We start from the raw sequence: 19,798 nt of genomic DNA on the forward strand, positions 1-19,798 counted from the left end.
TAATATTAAACGATAGTTCAATATTTTTTGAAGTTTAAGAGCCAAATAATTCGTTAGACCAAGATGTTTTTTTATTTAAAAATGAAAAAAAAATATAGCAATGATAGAGCTTTTAACAAAGACAGTGAACTTAAATAAATAAAATTGAACTAAATAGATTTCATATAAATATTTTTAAAAGCGTGAATACAATGGCTTCGTATCCAGATTCCAGAAGGATTTATCAACAAGAAAACAAAAAGGTTTTTTCATGTTATTTTCTAGTTGTTGTTTTTTTTATAGTCTAGGTTTCTGTTTCCCACACATAAGGAAAACTCTATGTTTCTTTCAAGTATTAGACCTTAAAACAAAGAGAAAAAGAAATCTCAAAATGAAGAAAACAAACGGGACTACGGCCATTTTTTCTCTTGGTTTTTGTCATGGCTGGCTAGTTCGACTTTAGTTCTTTCAGAAGTACTCTTCAAAAATCACTAAAACAGCAGAAAACACTACTTTGCTGTGACACGATCTTTTTTTCTGCTTAAAGAGATCATCATCTGCTGATAATACATTAACATCCTTAAAATCACAGCAGTATTTCATGTCATTACTATCTGATGAATTCCCACTACAATGACCCCGTAGGTTCATCTCCTCTTTTAAACTTCTCTTCGTAACTTAGTTCTTTATTGTCACAAAAATTATTTTGGCACCACTAGTCATTTCAAGTATTAGAAATATCTATACCATTTACTATGTTAAGCGTTCTATCTACCAAGAAAATTTTCAGGGGAGGGGGTCAAGCACAGTGTCTATATTTAACACCTCTGTATTCATTTAAATAGATTCTGCGCTTAACAGTAAATTAAATATTAAAAATTAGTCTTTATTCATAAAACATTTATGAAATTGTAATCACAATTCAGATAATAGTCTTAAAAAAGAATTAAAATATTGGAAATTTCTGTGGTCATCTGTTGAAAATTCATCATATTCTGTATTATGTTTATCATATTTCAAAATTTAGTTTATGTTTAGGGCACTGTCCCCAACTGCAATACCTCAGTATTTGTCTTGAACAGTTTCTATTTTAATCACTCTTGGCTGTCTTATGGATATTTAGTCGTTTTTTCGCTTGAACATCTCTGAAGAAAGATTATAAACCTTCTCTCCTCCCCCTTCCCGTGTCTAAGTTTTTATTTTCTGAAACAACATTGATTTTTATTGATTTTTACAAACTCAGTTCGCCATATATTTCTCTTTTTCGAAACCTATACTTATTACGTCCGACTATACTATAATTTTTAGGTGTTCTAAAATCATCTTACCATACGCTATATTATATTTATCACGTTTTAAAATTCAAATAAGTATTCACAAGGCCTTCATGGACACCTGAATAACATACATGCAACGGCTCAACATTTATCTTCAACAGCTCCTGTATTTAAAAGTAAATGAAATAATAGAAATTCGCCTTTATTTGTAACATAGCTAGAAAACTTAAAATCGCACTTCACGTAATAATCTTAAAAAAGGATTAAAAATACTAGAAATTTCTCTTGTTATTTGTTGAAAATTTTTGTCGACTGGTGGTTGTTCCAGAGCATCGTTAGCATTTCGACCATTTTTGGAGAAGGAGCTGCTTACAATTGACCTACAAAAAGAAAATTTTAAACATAAACATGGACGTGAGTAGGGGGAGGGCCCTGGGCCCAGGTCCTCCAAGTCCTATTTTTTCAAAATTTCTGGCACTTCTTAGTAAGATTATTCCCCCCCCCCCATCGAAAAAAAATATTCTGCACGTGCCTATAGATAAACATGAGCATTTAGCCTTTTTTTCCCCACAATTTTTGATCTGTAATTTTTTTTTTTTACACATAACTATAACCAAACCTTTAATTATTAGGCAAAAGCTATGGATGCTAGAACCAACTTTGAATTTAGCTTGCAAAACCTCATTGAACGTTCCTGAAATAATCCAGTTTTTTGGGCACCCACAAAAGGTACAATTAACAAAATTGTAAAAGAACATCACGCAAAACATGGACAATTTAGTAATTGTGACATACTATTTCAATTAACTATATAAATTTGAACTAGAAGTACAAACAATCTTTGAGCTAAACCAAATGAAAGATATTAAAACTATATCTCCTACTGTAGTTTTGACTTTTTGTGTGAAAATATTTCGAAAAATTCTTGGGTTCTAGAATACAACAATCTGATTAGTTATCAGGTTTTAGAATAAAAATAGTATTAAAGGTTTTCCAAGGCAACTAGAGTTATGTAACCCAAAAAGCCTAAGATTGTAAGATGTTACGCAGAAAAAAGTCAGTGTTGCGCAAAAAGTATCAGTGACACTTCCTATTCCACTTGACATAACTTGAGGTTTTATCATCCTTCCAGTTAGTTTTAGATTAAGTTTGTCAAATGAAAGTAAGTTGTAGTTAGGCTATGTTGTTGTTTACATGGTTATGTAAGATGGCATTGTTTATTCTATGTTATATTTACAAATATGTTTACATATTTTGTAAACTATGTTTGAATAGGGACGGCTTCCCTGTATATATCCCTGTCTAAAATAGCTATAAAAGTCTAAAAAAAATTAGTAAAACTCTTGCACTTTTTTTGTCTGCTTTTCATAATTAGAATTTTTTGTATTCATCGCTTTTTCCCCTTCTTTACGTGAAAAGAATAACCAACCAAACAAGTTCAAGAAAATTATGCTTGACATATCGAGATGAATGATCGCTCACTCTCGGCCACTTGATGAATATCTCGGAGTATCAGTATGGCAAACTACGTGCCATGGTGACACTCCAAGCCATGGTGACAATCAGAGGGCTGCACTGTTTTTAAACACAATTTTGTAAGTAGACAGCCCCTTGTATCGAAAATCAGGTTAATCTTTGAAGTTTAGAAAAATATTTACACCAGAAATAAAATTAAAAACAGCAATGAACTTGAAGTATCCTTATTTTCAAAAAGGAACGGGTAAAAACACAACTTTGTCAGACTGGTTTGAAAAATAGAAACCACAAAACTGTTATTGGAGTTGTCAGCTGTGTCAATTTGTTGAAAGAAAAGTGGCTTATTATTAAGTGGCTGATTGATTTAATCAAAAGAAAAGCAAACAACATAGAGAATAAAAGAAAATTCTTGTTCGTTTTTTTTTGCTTTTATAATAAAACAATATTTCTAGGATATGCGAAAGCTGGAGGACATCACCAGATTATGACACAACTAATAAAGCATGAGAACACCCCCTCCCCACACACACAAAAGGAAGTCAATAAAATATTTTTGTCCTTTGAGATAAAACTTATCGTTTTTGCAAATACAACCTCGAAACAAGTTGTATAACCTGTTTTCTTCTTTTCCGCGTAAAATGTGGATATGTCGTCATATTTAAGTTTTTTTTTTTTTTTTTAAATCTTGAATGTCTTAAAGAGAAACTTTTTGCTCCAAGCGATAGTCACTAAGATGACCATGGGCTCAAAATTACCATGCTGGCATCATAACCATAATTAAGCTCTTCATTTGTTTTGCAAAAGTAGGCAAATAAGACAGTTATCCTCTACAGGAAATGTGTACCATGAGCGTTTAGGCCAGAGTTTGTCCCCAAGCTGGAGTTGTACAATTATTATTTGTCTTCTTTTTTTCTTTTTTTCGACCAGCCTGCCACCCGCAATTTCAGGTCCATATACAAATGCCGGTACTTGTCGGTTATTGGAAACAAATTCAAGAATGACGCTCAGATTACATCTCAGAAAACCGATGGACTTGTATAATTTGGGTATAATATTTGCACACTAGAGATGGGGGTTAGGTTAGGTTACGTTAGGTTGGGTTAGGTTTCCATAATTTTGTTTCTAAAGTTTTATTTTATCATCATATTTTATTATTTTTAATTATGATTAACCTAACTACACTTTTTGGTTGTGTTTCCAATAACCGATAAGTATCCGAATGCCTCCAGAAATGCTTAGAATAGGGTTAGTTGAATTCAGTTGGAACTACATATTTTCCACGCTTTATCTTAATTTTCTCCGTTTTCCATTAAGTGTGTACGACTCTCCCAATTAAAAACTCAACTTTGTTAAAGGTTTTCAACAGAAAGGAGTAGATTTTCCTACCTCACCCCCCCCCCACACAGATGAAATTTAGTTTCTGCAAAAAATATTGTCAAAACTAAGATACGCCTGCATAATTCAAGCATCCAGAGAAACAAGTCAGTTTTCTGTAATTATCTTTGCCTTTATGGTACTATATGGCTCACGTTTCACTGCCATTTTCACTTGATTTGGGGAAATTGACTGCAAATCCCCCCTCCCCAGATGATTTTGACGAATATACGCCACTGCCTCTACAGCAGAGTACTTAGGATTTACGCAATCATTATTCAGCTAATACAATACTGCTAAAATAAGGAAAATGGCAATTGTAATGTTATTTGAATACTCTTCGTAATGTCAAAATAATTCTCGCATAGACTATGGTAGACAAAGGTCCTTTCAAAAAAAGAAACAACAAAAGATGGTGACGTAAGCATAGAGCACCAAGATAATTCAAGCATCCACTGAAACTGGTCAGTTTTCTTTAGTGTATCTTTACTTTTTGTTACTGTATGACTCATTTTTCAGTCTTCACTGTCATTTTCACTGGACTTGGGAAGATTGGCTTCAACTTTCTCCCCCCCCCCCCCCCCCCCAGGATTTTGACGAAGTTACGGCAGTGCTTAATAGAGAGGGCAACTTTTTTTCATTCCTTAAATTTATTTATCCCTCTTTATCATTTGAAGAGTTTTCACCGAGAGAAGCAAAATATTCACATTAGGAACATGCTTACCTTGTAATTGATTTTACTATCCCACCGAACGGACCCTCTGATAGACCTCCAATAAGACCAGGACCAGCAATGTTATTATTATTTGAACCAGAAGGTCTCCTGAGGCATGGGGCATCAGCTGTACAAATCCTTGCAGCTGGATTAAAGCCTAAACCATTCCGACATCTTAAATCAGTTAACAGCCCATCATCACATTCCCAATAAATATTGCATTTTTCGGTGTCAGCAAGCAACGTTTTCCCTGTACCAAAGGGACACTCTGGTTCCTTTGCAAAAACTGAAACTACAAAAAAAAATAATATTAAAGCAATAAAATATTAGTTTTTTTCAAACCGGTCACGATACATGAGATAAGGATACTTTAACCACTTGTGCATTTTCACTTTTTCAGCCGATTTTGTTTATAATCATCAGTGTCTATCAGCTAAAGAATGTGACCGGATATCAGTCAGTATTCAATTAGTGTTCAGTTCCATCAGTATTGACTGTTCAATTAGCCCCATATCAAGAAAAAAATATATACTAAATTGGGAATTTGCATTCATAAGCATCTTCGGCCATCATTCTGGGTCTCACATTTACTGGCGGTCACGTCTCACCTAGCGGTCACGTCTCACGTTTACTGCCGACCGCTCTTCTAGTGTTCATCCTGAGACAGTCGGTAAATAAGGCAAACTGTGACGTGGATTCTTGAATTAAAGCATCGATTGTTTTTTGTTTTTTTAATAGTACAACTGGAACATGCTTACGTCACATTCAGCAGAGCAATTTTTTACTTTTCTTTTTTTGTGCGGGACCCTTAAGTAAATAACACAGGCCACTTAAGTGATAGACTTACGTCATTACAAAAAAAACACCTACAGAAACTCTGTGTGACGCTTTTACGGGTTATGGGTTTATACATTATATCCCTTACAATTACAACCCCCCACAAGCTTCGCTTTAGTTTGATCAGAATATTTGGCAAATTTCTTTTCGATATTGATATTGCCACAATTTATGACGAAGAAACTAATTCCACGATCCAAAGATAGACTAAAACTACCAAACGATCCAACAAAACGCTTTTCAAATTCATTTGTCCCAGTTTTATGTCGTTCATTGTTTCATTTCTAATAAATGTTTGCCCAGTATTTCTTTTTGTAATCTTGGATATAAACGCCATCTACTTGGACATACTCTTGACTAAGACAGCTTGTATATAAACAAAATGGTTTTGATTCATGAAATTCGAAATATTCAAAGCCGAAAAACAATCTTTAGGTTCCATGCAACAAAGGTTCACATGCCCAATGCCCCAGGCAGGGTAGTAGTCGATAATCTATTGTTTGTTTTTCGTATAAACATATTTTGTAAGTAAAAGTCCTACCTAACGGGAATTTGTTCCTGACTATGAAACATCATTTGAATAAAATGATTATGGTTCTTAAGCTATGGCAGCTCAAAAGGCTCTATCGGAATTATTAAATTACTTAAATACTCAATAGCCTTGTCTTAGTGACAAGTTGGATATTACCCATAGCCTGGGCTCAAGTAGTCATTTGTCTCGATGTACAACGAGCAACCCCCCCCCCCCCGCAATGAAAGCCGATCAAAATTTTGAGATAGCCATTTTGTCCAAAATAGTCTAAAGGTCAAATAACTACGGTGTGCCTACGGGGATGACAGGACCCCCCAGAGCCCCTGAATTAAGGTTTGTAAGTTATACAAGTTGTCCATCATTTACATAAAGGGTGTTATTGGGAAAGGGAGGGGGCATATATGGGCATATATATGTTTTTATTGTACCAAGTATAATTTGAGGTCACACTTAAAACTAAGATTTGGAATGACGGCTATTATTTTGATAGTCAATTAAGGGGGTATGGAACCATATTAGGAAATTAATTGAGCTTGGGAATCATCGAAGATCAAAAGCTTCTAATTTAGACTTCGCTTCATTTTAGTTGTCATTTTTGTTGTCATAAATATAATTTGTAAAAACAAAATGACCGTTATAATTTCAATTATTCTTTTTTCTACAGCAAAATGGTTTTCTGTTCAGAACAGATCATTCACGGTAAGTTAGCTAGTTTTGCTTAGAAAGGATAACAAGTTTTGGAACAAATTTTATTAGAGTTGAATATTAATTCATATTTAAAGTTCATTCTAAGAGTATATTACATAAAAGATCATGTATGTCCAATAGAACATTGGCTATTAATGAGCTGTTCTACAACAAGGAAAAGCTGGGATGTTTTAAGGATTAAAACATAAATTAAATTTTACTATAAAACATTTATGAATTATAAGAAAAATGAATCTTAAAAATTTTGAGAAAGCGTGGGCTACCAATTCTAGAGTTTGGAATTTCAAACTAATGAGAATAGATGGCTCTCCGGAAGTGAATATTTCAAGAAGGAATGACCTTCAGAGTCTTGCAAGACGTGACAGAAAACTTGAATAATGAGAGATTGTGTGTACTAACAAAATTATTAAGTCAAGGCAACAATATGGGAAAACCAATGATATTTTCCCCCCTTTTGCTTTTTCTTGTGAAGATTGAAACTGAATTATGGTCTTTAATTGTTAGGGGTTTTCCAGGTTCAAATATTTTTACTTAACAGTAAAAAAGAAGCTATTGGAGATTGGAATGCACATATAGGTCTAAATATAAGTTCTAATCTTTTCAAATTTGAATAATCCAATGGTTAGGGAAATATGAGGTCTGAAATATATAGTTCAAAGCTCCATTTTTGGTTGTTCTATTTAGCAATTGAATTATCTGTCTGTTTAAGTTACGTTTTCTTTTTTAGTCATTTAAATTTTTCATAAGTGAAGAATCAACCATAGTCACTTAAGATACATTCATTTCGTAGATACATAAAGGTCCAAGAAACTGGATGAAGAGCGTCAATTGGTACCAATCGCAATCAAATTTCGCAAAACAGGTCAAAATAAAAAAAAGTTGTTACTTACGTGTTGTAGCGACCACACTCCAGAAGTGAAGTTAGGTTAGTCATGATGAAATATACCAAAATTTGATGAAAATATAATACTTTAGTAACAAAATAATGGAAACTACAATAGAAAATTATAGAAAGGAGGCTGCCCAGAACGCATTATATTAAATACCTAACCTAACTTAACCTAACCACCTCTACATATTAAATACTTAGTTATAATATACCGGCATAGTATTTTATCTCGCTCAGGCTAAGCTGATTATCTACGAGCATACATATAGAACAGGTGTCATTACAGATTAATAACGAAGTGTGTTCGCTATAAGACGTAAGTACCCAAATTTTGGATGAGCTTGGGTAATTCCCCCTATCTCGCACTTCTGGTCGATAAGTACTTCATAATTGTTTCTAACGGGCTATGAAAGTCTTAAGGCATGTGTCAAAAGACTTTCTTCAACAGACAGGAGTGGGTGGATCATGAAGGGATGTAGCATTATAAGAATGTCTTGGAACTGATTCTCCATATAGAGCAACGCCGACAGCTGTGTAACATCGCCAGATAGTCCGATGCTGCAAATCTAAGCCCCTAACATTCAATGATTGGAGTATCTCTACCTACTGCTAGCGCTGCGCTCGGCCAGTGTGGTGCGAACACCAATGAGGGGCGAATGGCAAAGTAGTTGTAATTCGTTAGGTGACTCATAGACACGGTTTCCCTTCGCTGTGTATGGAAACTAATTAGTATCTGCTAGAAAATACCAGTCGCTGTTCACTGAATAGTTCTTTTAATAATAGTTTATTTTTGAGCTGTGGAGGTGATCGACCTTTGTTCCCTGAGCCTTGATCATCGCTTCTGCTCCTAATGGACTGAGCTTCGATCAGTAGTTCTGTCTCTCTGTAAGTTTAAACCACTGTTATGTATTTACTTTATTAATATATTGCGTAATTCAGTTCAAGCAAATGATTCTGTATTTCCCAAAACATAAAGCACACTAAAAGTTAATTGTTCCTCGAAACAGATTAAAGAAAAACCTGTTTCTGGTGTTGCGTCATTTATATACTTTTGATCAAGTGAACGGTTTTGCAATTTTTATTTTCTTCATAATGTTAAACTAAAAGATTAATGAACTCTTATACAACCCTCCTTATTTTGGATTGATATATTACGTAACTTTTGTCTAGTACTGAGTTTTTTCAACTAATTTTTCTGAAAATTTGCTGACCTAACCGAAATTATTCTTCCTGTTTATCATAGATTGAAAACACCAAATCTTTAGAAAAAAAGAAGAAAATAGGTCTAGTTTTTTTTTATTACTCCTTATTAAATTTAATCCCATTAGTCGTTTCTAGTGTTTTCTTTGCAAAACTAGGTGTCCGGCTGATTCCCTTGGACACCCCCCCACCCCACCCCCCCTGAACCAACAATTTCCTCCGAAAATTACCCCTCACAGATAACTCCCCCCGAAAACTTCCACCGACATACGACTTACCCCGGAAAATTCCCAAACATGTAAAATTGAGCAGCAAAAGAGAAAGTAAGATAAATAAAAACAATGAAGAAAAGAAGGGATTCTGGAATATTTTACATATACCCAGAATACAGGTAGAATATATGGCGTAGAATGTCCTATAGGATCTATTTTTATATTTTAATTTCTTTTAATTTGTTTTTTAGTGTTTTTGGGTATTGAATTATCATAGCAGGGTAAGATAGGCTTAAGAAAAGAATGATCGCGCTAGTTTTAAGCCCATATTACAGGGTAACTTTCACCTGGGTATACGGGTGTTTTTATTGTAGCGCGCTCTGGTTGAGAACGTACTTTGTGTGCTACATTAACCATGGTCTATTCATGAGTATTTAGAACACTGTGGTAACTAAAGTTTGTCGAGGGCAGGGGGGTATCCAGGGGGCTGTTTTGAACATTAATTGGAGGGAGCATTTGTTATGAATTCAGTTATCAGTTGAATGAACACTGCTAAAATCTTGAATTAATTGGAGGGCTGGGGGAGAGTCCCTCTGATGATCCACGAAAAATTGATCAAATAAACATCAAACTTTGCGGAAAATCTTCATGTTGCTCTGAGTAGGACTAATTCCCCAATATCACCCTAGTACTTTTTGTACAATGTCACCCTTGGACTAACTCCCCAATGATTGGGGAGTTAGTCCTACTCATATCAACATGAAGATTCTCCACAAAGTTTGATGCTTATTTGATAAATTGTTCGTGGATCATCAGAGGGACTCTCCCCCATCCCTCCAATTAATTCAAGATTTTAGCAGTGTTCATCCTACTGATAACTGAATTCATCACAAATGCTCCCTCCGATTAATGTGCAAAAACAGCCCCCTGGATACCCCCCTGCCCTCGGCAAACTTTAGTTACCAGTGTTTGAAATACTCATGAATAGATCATGGTTAATGTAGCACACAAAGTACGTTCTCAACCAGAGCGTGCTGCAATAAAAAAACACCCGTATACCCAGGTGAAAGTTACCCTGTAATATGGGCTTGAAACTAGCGCGATCATTCTTTTCTTCGCGGCAATTTGATTGTCCAAAAATTCCAGTTATGCATCATAAAAATGATTCAGATTTATTTTGTGCGACAAATGGTAATTTTTATTATGCTCAAACGAAGTAAACTTTCATTTTGTAACCGGTTTAAAATTGGGCCATACCTTTTCCATGTATCTCATCTGTATCGCTGATGGAAAATACAGTAGCACCTTGATGTAGGGTTGCCATCTTTCTTAATTTATCCCTACTTTCATTTCTGTCAACTAGTAATGAAAAAAAGCAATAAAAAAAGGGATAATTTAGTGTTAGCCAGTACACACTCAAGAATTTGGATCTACAGGTATGGAGTTGAAATAACTGAGACGCTTGGGAGATACGATATATATATATATAATTTTGGCTGAATATTTGCACATTAGGGGAGGAATACAGGTTGGGGGTTAAGTAGAGCGGGGCTGCATGCAAAATGTAACCTAAACTAACCAAAATACCAACAAAATATTTATTAAAATATAGCTACAATGTAGTTTTCCATTGAGCCGAAGCTGATTGGCTCCGTATACAAACAGCAATAAACAGTTATTGTCTGATTTTATAGATCCAAATTCTCGAGTGTGTACCTGGCTAACAGATAACTACCAAAAAAATAAGTATAGCTTGTAATGTAGTAAATGTTTAAACGTAGAAGTTATTGGGTACTTAGGCATTATACGGTAGCAACGAAAGAAGTCAAGTTTGGTTAATGCAAACGAAATAAAATAAAATAGGATGAATATATAATAGTTTAGATACAAATTTGGGCCATATATTTGCACATTAGGGGGAGGGGCTGGGGTGTGTTGGTAAAGCATAGCATATATTAAATACGTAACCTAACCTATGTAGCTTCCCCCCGTAAATCCCAAAAAACAATAGTTTAAATATTGCAAACTCAATGAGAAACTACGCTTTACGATCCATTTGTCTATTGCAAATACCCGTTTGACTGTTTTCTTTTAGTATTTCTTAATACAGCATACAACTGTAGCGTTGAGTAGGCTACCGTATAATGCATAAGTACCAGTTATTGTATATATTAGTTTGATGTTTTCTTTTTATTCGTTTTTGACTTTAGATTATTTCATTTTTTGGGGGAGTTGTATTCGAAATCATTACTTGAAGGAAGTTCAGCCTTCCATCAAATACTGATGTTTTAATTTTGGTCTGAGTTTTAGTCGTCATGTATTTTATTGTAGGTCTAATTTTATATTTAATTATATTTAATTATTTGCTTTGCTGATGACGACTCTTAGATATAGAGCCAAAATATTCATTTGGTAAAATTTCACCGTCTCGAAATAATTCCTCAGTGTTTTACCTTTTGTTAATTGTATATGTCTTCATCGTTATTTGTTATATAATATTAAAAGTTATGTTGTATTTTATTATACAATATATAATAAAAATATATTAATGATAATAATATAACCAGTAATTATATTATATTACTACAATTCATTATTAACCTATTAATTAATACGTTATGAATTATGTTTAAATGCTCCTTAAAGTAAATAGATTAAATATATTTTAAACATTTTTTTCGAGAAGAAAGACCTCGGTTGCGTCTCTATCTGTTGTTTTCTTTTATTTTTGTTGTTATTGGGTGTTTTTTTTTTCAGGGTGGTCGTGTCAAACCAGTGGTCCTGGTAAATCCAACAAAGGCTCATTCAAAAAGAAATTAAAAGTTCTACTTCCCTTTATAAGAAGTCAAAAAGAATTGTGCCTCAGCAAAGTGATCTTTTTTACCAATGCGCGGCACAAAAAAATAATTTGGATACAAAGGGGGCCAAAATTTCGATCAAGTGAAAAATCTGTAACAGCCCATCGATTCAAGAAAAAATATTTTGGGCAGTCAAACAATTTTTTCTTTGTTATAATTTAAAGAACACATAGTCTAGCTAAAAACTTTGTATGTTTTTATATATATATATATATATATTTAGATTTTTTATAAATTAAGATTTTTTTTATGTAATTTTCTTAAATTCCAGTTTTAGAGGAAGTTATGCCGCGCGATCGTAGATCCGTCCCCAGAGAATCATGTATTCAATTTCAGGGTGGACAACGTGGTCCACCGTTATCATATGCGTAGCACCAAAGTATCGCAGTTTTGAACCAGTGCGCTTGCACAGTTTCATTGAGCATGCGCATGCACGGCTGGTACTATGAACTTTACTAAAAGTGCCAAATTCTAGCCAGAAGGATCGTAAAATTCTGATCTTACACGACAAAGAGCGGTTTTCGTTGGGTGTCACTGACTCATCGACTAAAGGCATAAAATGCCACTTTCCATTTCAATAACTTTACCCGCATAATCCCGTAGGTTTCAGTGGAAAAGGCCTCTATTTAGTTGAAAGTGATATCATATGACCACTTTCATCCAATCAAACCTCAATTCACGATCCTCCTGGTTCAAATTAGGCACTTCTGGTAAGGTTTCTAATAACCACCATACATTCGCTTGGGCATTAACATTACGTAAGTGCACTGGTCCAAAATAGCGATACTTGTGTGTTCCATTTTCAAAATGCCCGTGAAACCTCTGGACCTCGTTCGCCCCCCTGAATTCAATATATACGTTTTATACATTAATTTTATTTCATTTTAAATAAAATTGAAAAAAAAAATTTTAAGCTTCATTTATCTTAGTTGATTCACTTGAGACTTGATGAAGCCTCAACTCGTACTGTGATGTGTGATAGCACGTTATGGTGGAGGGCCGGTGGATGTTTGTGTAGGTGGGGGGAGTGTGCTTAAACATAAATTGTGCGTTTTAATATCAAAACTTCCTAACACCTCGTGAGCCTTCAGATAGGCTAAATACAGAAGGAGGTTTGGGGGAGTAGAAATTGATCCTAATGCCCCTGGATTCCTGGGAATACTTTTAGATTACACATTTAATATAGATGCGGCAAGGGGGTTGTACCCTATGCTGTTGTAGGCAATCTTTTCCTGTGCAACAGAAAAAGATTCGCATTCTTACTCGCACAAACGGTGAAAAGGTGGAGAAAGCACTGTGATTCAGGAATTTTCCCAGGGGAAGGCATTGAAGAACTATCCTTGAAAATTGAGGAAGTCATAACCCTATAATAAATTTTTAATGATTCACACATCCTTCTAAAAAATATTTGGAGGGGTAAATTTTTTTTCAGGGACAATAATCATTTTAGAAGTATTTAATACAAATATCCAACTTGAATCTAAAAAGCAGGGGGTCGAAGGAAGGATTAGTAGCCTCCTTCACATTTAAACTGCGTCATGAGTCAGGAGATTCATTTTTTTACTCTTTACTTTCATTAGAAAAAAGTATATCTTGTTATTCAAACTTGTTTACTGAATGTGATGTCGAAATGACATAAGGAAAATCTTTTCATGGCCGCTTCGAATATTAAGGTGGCAACGGTAGGCTGCCAGCCGCTCCCCGGGGAAGGACTTATAGCCTTTTTTTATTCTTCTCTCTCGGCTCAGGTTTTGTCATTTTGTTTTAATTAAGAAGAGGAAGCAACAAACACTAATTGCCAATTCACTCATTAAGAAAAAAAATTAAGCGGCAATTGAAGCATAAAAATGCTGTTAATGGTGTCATTTTTCGCAGACCTATTCAAGGGAGCATCTATTAATGTTCAACTTTTATTAGTATTAATTAAAAAAAAAAAACTTTCCGCTAAACAAGTTTTTCAATGAAAATTAAAGAGCTCCATTAAGCCAAAAATGAGCAGAAATAAATTCAAAAGTCAAATAATCTTCCAAGAGTAAAACTACCACAAATCACCATCAATAAATAAATGAAACTCAAAACGAACAGAAATTAAAATAAATAACCGAGTCAAACTCAAAACGATCAAAATTTAACAAGAGTAGGGATGACAACCCCCATGCCTTCTGAAGACCAGAACATAATTTGGACTTTAATAAAAAAAATAAAAAATACAAACGACCGTGAATTGTTCGTTTACTATGCATATACTGATATTTATTACTTAAAGTTTTGATAATTTATTATTTATTAAAAAAAACGAAAACATTTAAAATGTATTTCGTGTTCAATAAATTGCATATTATGTTCTGGTCTTCAGAAGAGGCTGGTTGCCTTCCAATCACTTTCGACTATTAAAAAGGACACTAGCCCTTTCGATTTTCAATCGGATGAGCCCTTTCGAAGTTTCTACGAGATCTCCTTCTATGCGAAGTGCCCTGGTCTGAAAAAATAATAATAATACATTGTGTCCAAATCGCTTTTTACTTAGGCAGCGCTATTGCGCTGCCTAAGTAAAGGAGGGGAGCGGTAAAAAGGAACTTCACACCTGGCTCAGGTGTGAACAAAAACAGCAAGAACCCTCACTTTTTTTGCGAACATAATCGGTATGATTTTGCTTGTAGATCAGAAATGAGATAGAGAAAAAAAGAACGTCTTTCCCGTTCAATGTTCTTTCCAAATATAATAATCACTGCCGTTCTAATTGCTTCCCAGGCAACTGGCCCCCGCCCATTTCCCCCACCCAGATGAAATTTAGTTTCTTCAAAACCTTGTCAAAATTAAGATAAGCCCTTATAATTCAAGCATCCACAGAAACGGTTCAGTTTTTCTTTGGAATATCTATGCCTTTATGGTACTGTATGGCTCTTTCTTTAGTTTTCACTGTTATTTTCACATGACTTGGGAAAATTGACCCAAAACCTGCCCCCTCCCCCAGGATTTTGACAAAATTTAACCAGTACCTATGGCTATAACTACCCCCACTGGGAGTGGGGACTGGGGCTCAATTATCATGGCATGGAAGATTATGTTTGGAAATAGTGTTGAATAAGGAATAGAATGGTTCTGCTATTTAAGCGGCGTTCACAAGCGTGTCTAGCTACAATCCCATGTCTAGACACGTGTCTAGCCAGAATTCAATGTATAGGCAATAACAGTTCACAAGTAAAATTTGGTGCTTAGATAAAACTACAAATTTAGTTTCAAATTGTTATTTCTAGCCAATCAAGAGAGCTTATGCCGGCAAAACTTTCAAAATTATAATCCCTATGTTTACTGGCGCAAGATAATGGATGAGATAAGCAAAACAATTGCCTTAATGTGCTTCACTATTATGTCTGGTGTTGCATATTTGCCTAAAATGAAAAAAAAACAATTAATGAGAAAACAAAAATTAAATTTCAGTTTAAAAATTTAAACATAAATGATGAAAAAGTGGGACTTGACACGTTCTGATTGGCTGTAATTGAAAATCTTAGACATTGAGCTCTAGAGTCTAGAACTCAATGTCTAGCCAAGCGTCTTGTCTAGCGTGTCTAGATAAGCGCCGAATTTTAATTGTGAACGGTTGTTGCCTAGACATTGAATTCTGACTAGACACGTGTCTAGACATGAGATTCTAGCTAGACACGCTTGTGAACGCCGCTTTATTATAGTGATAGGGGGAATAGTTGTACCCGATTATCAGAAGAAAATAGGAAGAAAAACCAATAGGTTAATTTTTGTAGTCAACGGTTATATCCAGGCATTAAGGGGGAGGGGAGAGGGACACAGTTAAACAGAAGCTACTTTTTTGTCTTGGAATGGGGTTAGGTTAGGAAAATCAAACTTTCAGTAATAAGTCCAGAACTAAAAACATACCTGGAAAGGTACTGCCAAGCTTCCATGTTAACCCTCTTCTGATTTCTAAGTCTTAGAAATTTGCCTACTGAACAGGTTTTGAAAATTTGACTACCGTACCTATTGAAATTTTGGTAAATTGTTCGTTGTTCATATTATTGACTTATGAATAATAATCATTTTTGTCGGAAATGAATTTTACCCCCACCCCTATATGTACCAATTCAGGGTATATATTTGTGCATTAGGGGGTTGGGGGTAAATTTTATTTCTGATATAAACGAGAGGTAAGCTTGAACTTTCTAAGCCTACCCCCCCCCCCCTAATGTGCAAATATATACCCTTAATATGTTTATATAGGGGTGGGGGTAAAATTCATTTCCGATAAAAATGATTATTATGTTTGGAAAGAGCATAAAAAAAGGCATCGAGTGGTATGTTTACTTTATTCACAGATCAATAAAATGAACAACAAAAAATTTACCGAAATTTTTACAAAACACTATTTTACCTTACTTTTCAGTTATCAGTTTCTTTTTCTCTGATTTTAGTTCTGAAAATACAATTCATGTTATTTGAGTGGAATTTTCAGCCATATCAATGGGTCTATTCTAAATTCAGGAAATGTATTTGCAGATCTTTATAACCTCACAAATTGGGATTGAGCAAAGTTGCGAAGCTGTAAACAGTTTGGTTGTACTTCATTTAAGCAGAAGATCTATTTTTAAAGGTTTCACTTTTATAACACAAAGATTTTTAAAGGTCATCAAAGGTCAGGGCCATCTAAAGGGAGAAGAAGTGGAGGTAGATATATCAAAAGATCTTACCAGGACAAACTTTAGACTGTAGATTCATCCCTGAAAGTTTCATTTTCCTAAAGCGGCGTTCACAAGCGTGTCTAGCTAGAATCCCATGTCTAGACACGTGTCTAGCCAGAATCCAATGTCTAGGCAACGACCGTTCACAAGTAAAATTCGGCGCTTAGCTAGACACGCTAGACAAGGCGCTTGGCTAGACATTGAGTTCTAGCCTCTAGAATTCAATGTCTTGGATTTTCGATTACAGCCAATCAGAATAAATTTGTAGTTTTAGCTAAGCACCGAATTTTACATGTGAACGGTCGTTCCCTAGACATTGGATTCTGGCTAGACACGTGTCTAGACATGGGATTCTAGCTAGAAACGCTTGTGAACTCCGCTTAACCTAACCCATTTCCAAGACAGCAAAAAGTAGCTAAACTAGAATTTGGTAAAGTTCTACGAAATCATATTATTGAGTTAGGACTAAAGTGAATACACCATTCGATGCCTTTTTTTATGCTGATTACGAATATAATAAGCATTTCTATCGATAGTATGATATGATTATAATATGATTTCGTAGAACTTTACCAAAAAAGCATCGAATGGTGTATTCACTTTAGTCCTAACTCAATAATATGATTTCGTAGAACTTTACCTAGAATTTTACCCTGAATGCCACTGAAAATTGGATTTCTGAAGCTAATAAAGTCAAAGTTTTTGTTCTTGTAATGTAGGCTACTACTCAGAAGAGGCTATGCAAAGTCTCCCTAACCCCTCTGGAAATGTACCAGCCAAAAACATAATCAGTTCCTGGCCTTCTAAAAATCATCTGGGGAATATTCATTGAAAATAATTCAACTGTCAAAACTTACTACACAGCGTCAAAATGTAAAATACCCAAACGATCATGATCTGAACAAAGTCAACTGTAAACTGCCAAAATTTAGCTTAGACCATCTTCATCCAAGTTACTGACCCTGAGCTTGGGTATTGGATGCTCGCACAAAGACAAAATACTTGAAATTCGCACGAGTTAATACCCAAGAGATAATGGGAAATTACCTATGGACTTAGAACCGCAGTAAAATGAAAGCGAGATTAATAGCATAGGAGACAAAGAGAACGGGAAACTTATTAAGAGCTGGATCTACGGCGATCTAACCAAGGTTGCCACCTCTAGTGATTTATCCCTGTTTTTTTTAGTAAGTTCTTCTTGCCCACTAATTTTGTTTTGCCTCGCGATTTAACTGATTTTTCTTAAGTTTTAGTAATTTTTTCTAGAATCATAAAAAGCAGGAAAACTCAAATGACAAAAGCACATCAAAGCTTGGTTCAGAATAAAATTATTAATCTGCTCGCAAGCAGGCCTTAAGGCAAGTTGCGCATTTTTTTTTATTCTCCCAACCTGTTCATTCATTATCACATATTTCTGCTAAGTTTTAGTTGACCCATGCTAATTTTTTAGTTGACCTCGCATGACGAGATTTCAGCCAGGTTAAAAGAAATAGCGAACCATATAACATCATCTGTTTTTTATCGAGCCGCGTTCCTTGAACCAGTGGATACAAGCGATGTTCATCAGCACCATGGAGTAGGTGCTGCATCATCTGCACCAGTGACACGTAGTATGTAACTAACATAGAGCTTATTGTATGTGAAAAGACGTGCATCTTCTTTTGTTCCCTTTTTGGGTGTAAATTCTTATCTTGTGCATGGTTGCCAAATCTGCCCTTTAGGTGTTATTATTTCAAATTGTTACGTCTGTGACACTTTTCATAGTATTGTGCTAAATTTTGCCCCTTTCTGCTAAAGTGACACTTTAAATGAAGATTTTTAAGCTTAGTCAGTTCAAGTACTTGAAGTATATATGCCATTCTGGCCTTTTGTCACCTTCCTCTTGTATATTGGGCCTCCAGACCCTGCAAATACACGTGGCTTCCTTCCCCTCACCATGGTAAGCAGCTCAGGCCTTCAACTCTTGCCAACGATGGGAATATTCCTACAGCCTTCCTGTAAAGGCTGAAGGCATTTTGGGTATGTGTATAGTTGGAAACTAGTTTATTTATACCTAAGTTGGATGTAAGTGCTCATCATGTATAAGATTGCCACAGTGGCACTTTTGAAAACACTTCGATACTTCGCGAGGTCAGTAATACTTTCCATACTCTTGGGTTAAATTTCGTCCCTTTCAGTTAAAATTACACTTGATTAAATTTTTTGAGCTTAATCATTACAAATAGCTTAAAATATATACTGAACTAGATATATGACACACGGCTTTACGTCACCTCCGGCTGGTTTCTTGGGCCCTGTAAATATACGTCGCATCCCTCCACTCATTATGGTAAACAGCACAGGCCTTCGACTCTTGCCAATAAAGGGGATTGTGGTATTGGCCCTCGTATAAAGTGCCAACGAAGGCATTTTGGGTATCTGTATAGTGGGAAACTAGTTTGATTGTCCCCGAGTCGGATGCAAATGCTCATCCTGTACATGGTTGACAAAGTGGCACTTTTGGAGTCGTTTTGACACTTCACAGAGTCAGTAAAACTTTTTTATAGTCTAGAGCTAAATTGTGTCCTTTTATGGTAAAGGACACTTTTCTTAAGGCTTTTGAGCTTAATCAATATAAGTACCTTAAAATGTGTACTTACCTGGAAATATAACATTCAATCACCTCTCTCTGGTTTCTTGGGCATTCGGCCCTGCAAATATACCTCACCACAAAACGAAGAAAATCGCAAAGAAGAGAGAAATGAGGACAATAACAGACAGTGAAACATAGAATAAAAATTATCCAAATATTTTGTTCGAGACTTCCGCTCAACTGTCCTTAGCGCAGAATAATAAAAATACGAATAAAAATCCAAAGGACAATATCAAAACCAAACATTGAGCGGAGGTCTCGACCGAAATATTTGCATAATTTGTCTTCTGTTTTTCCCTGTCTAGTATTGTCCTCGTTTCTCTCTTCTTTGCAATTTTTTCGTTTTGTCATGATTAGCCAGTGTGGTCTCAGATTTGATATACCTACCAACCGCTCTACTCGCAATGGTAAATAA

General features: G+C 35.1%; 1 protein-coding gene across 2 annotated transcripts; it reads right to left on the reverse strand.

Annotated features, from left to right (window-relative positions):
• Window positions 1-1,442: 1,442 nt before the first annotated feature.
• Window positions 1,443-17,757, reverse strand: LOC148951574 (uncharacterized). 2 transcript variants are annotated; one of them, XM_089091202.1, is made up of 3 exons: window positions 17,609-17,757; window positions 4,831-5,113; window positions 1,443-1,636 (listed from the first exon to the last, which is right to left on the reverse strand). In XM_089091202.1, the coding sequence occupies exons 1-3, from the start codon at window positions 17,643-17,645 to the stop codon at window positions 1,483-1,485; spliced, it is 474 nt and encodes a 157-aa protein (XP_088947328.1). In that variant the 5' UTR covers window positions 17,646-17,757; the 3' UTR covers window positions 1,443-1,482. The 2 variants fall into 2 exon arrangements, with proteins under 2 accessions (XP_088947328.1, XP_088947327.1); XM_089091201.1 differs by lacking the exon at window positions 17,609-17,757 and adding an exon at window positions 10,457-10,538.
• Between the last annotated feature and the right edge of the window lie 2,041 nt (window positions 17,758-19,798).

This window comes from Artemia sp. Qi Xiang Cuo, chromosome 6, assembly GCF_049724085.1.
Source record: "Artemia sp. Qi Xiang Cuo chromosome 6, ASM4972408v1, whole genome shotgun sequence".
Taxonomy (NCBI): domain Eukaryota; kingdom Metazoa; phylum Arthropoda; class Branchiopoda; order Anostraca; family Artemiidae; genus Artemia; species Artemia sp. Qi Xiang Cuo.

What these genes read in the sequence shown, in the direction of transcription:
- LOC148951574 (XM_089091201.1), bottom strand. Translation starts at nt 10,523, where the DNA reads ATGGCAACCCTACATCAAGGTGCTACTGTATTTTCCATCAGCGATACA. An exon ending in AGATGAGATACATGGAAAAG is followed by an intron (nt 5,114 to 10,456) that starts GTATGGCCCAAT and finishes TTTTTTTTGTAG; the next exon opens with TTTCAGTTTTTGCAAAGGAA. An exon ending in ATAGTAAAATCAATTACAAG is followed by an intron (nt 1,637 to 4,830) that starts GTAAGCATGTTC and finishes TTCTTTTTGTAG; the next exon opens with GTCAATTGTAAGCAGCTCCT.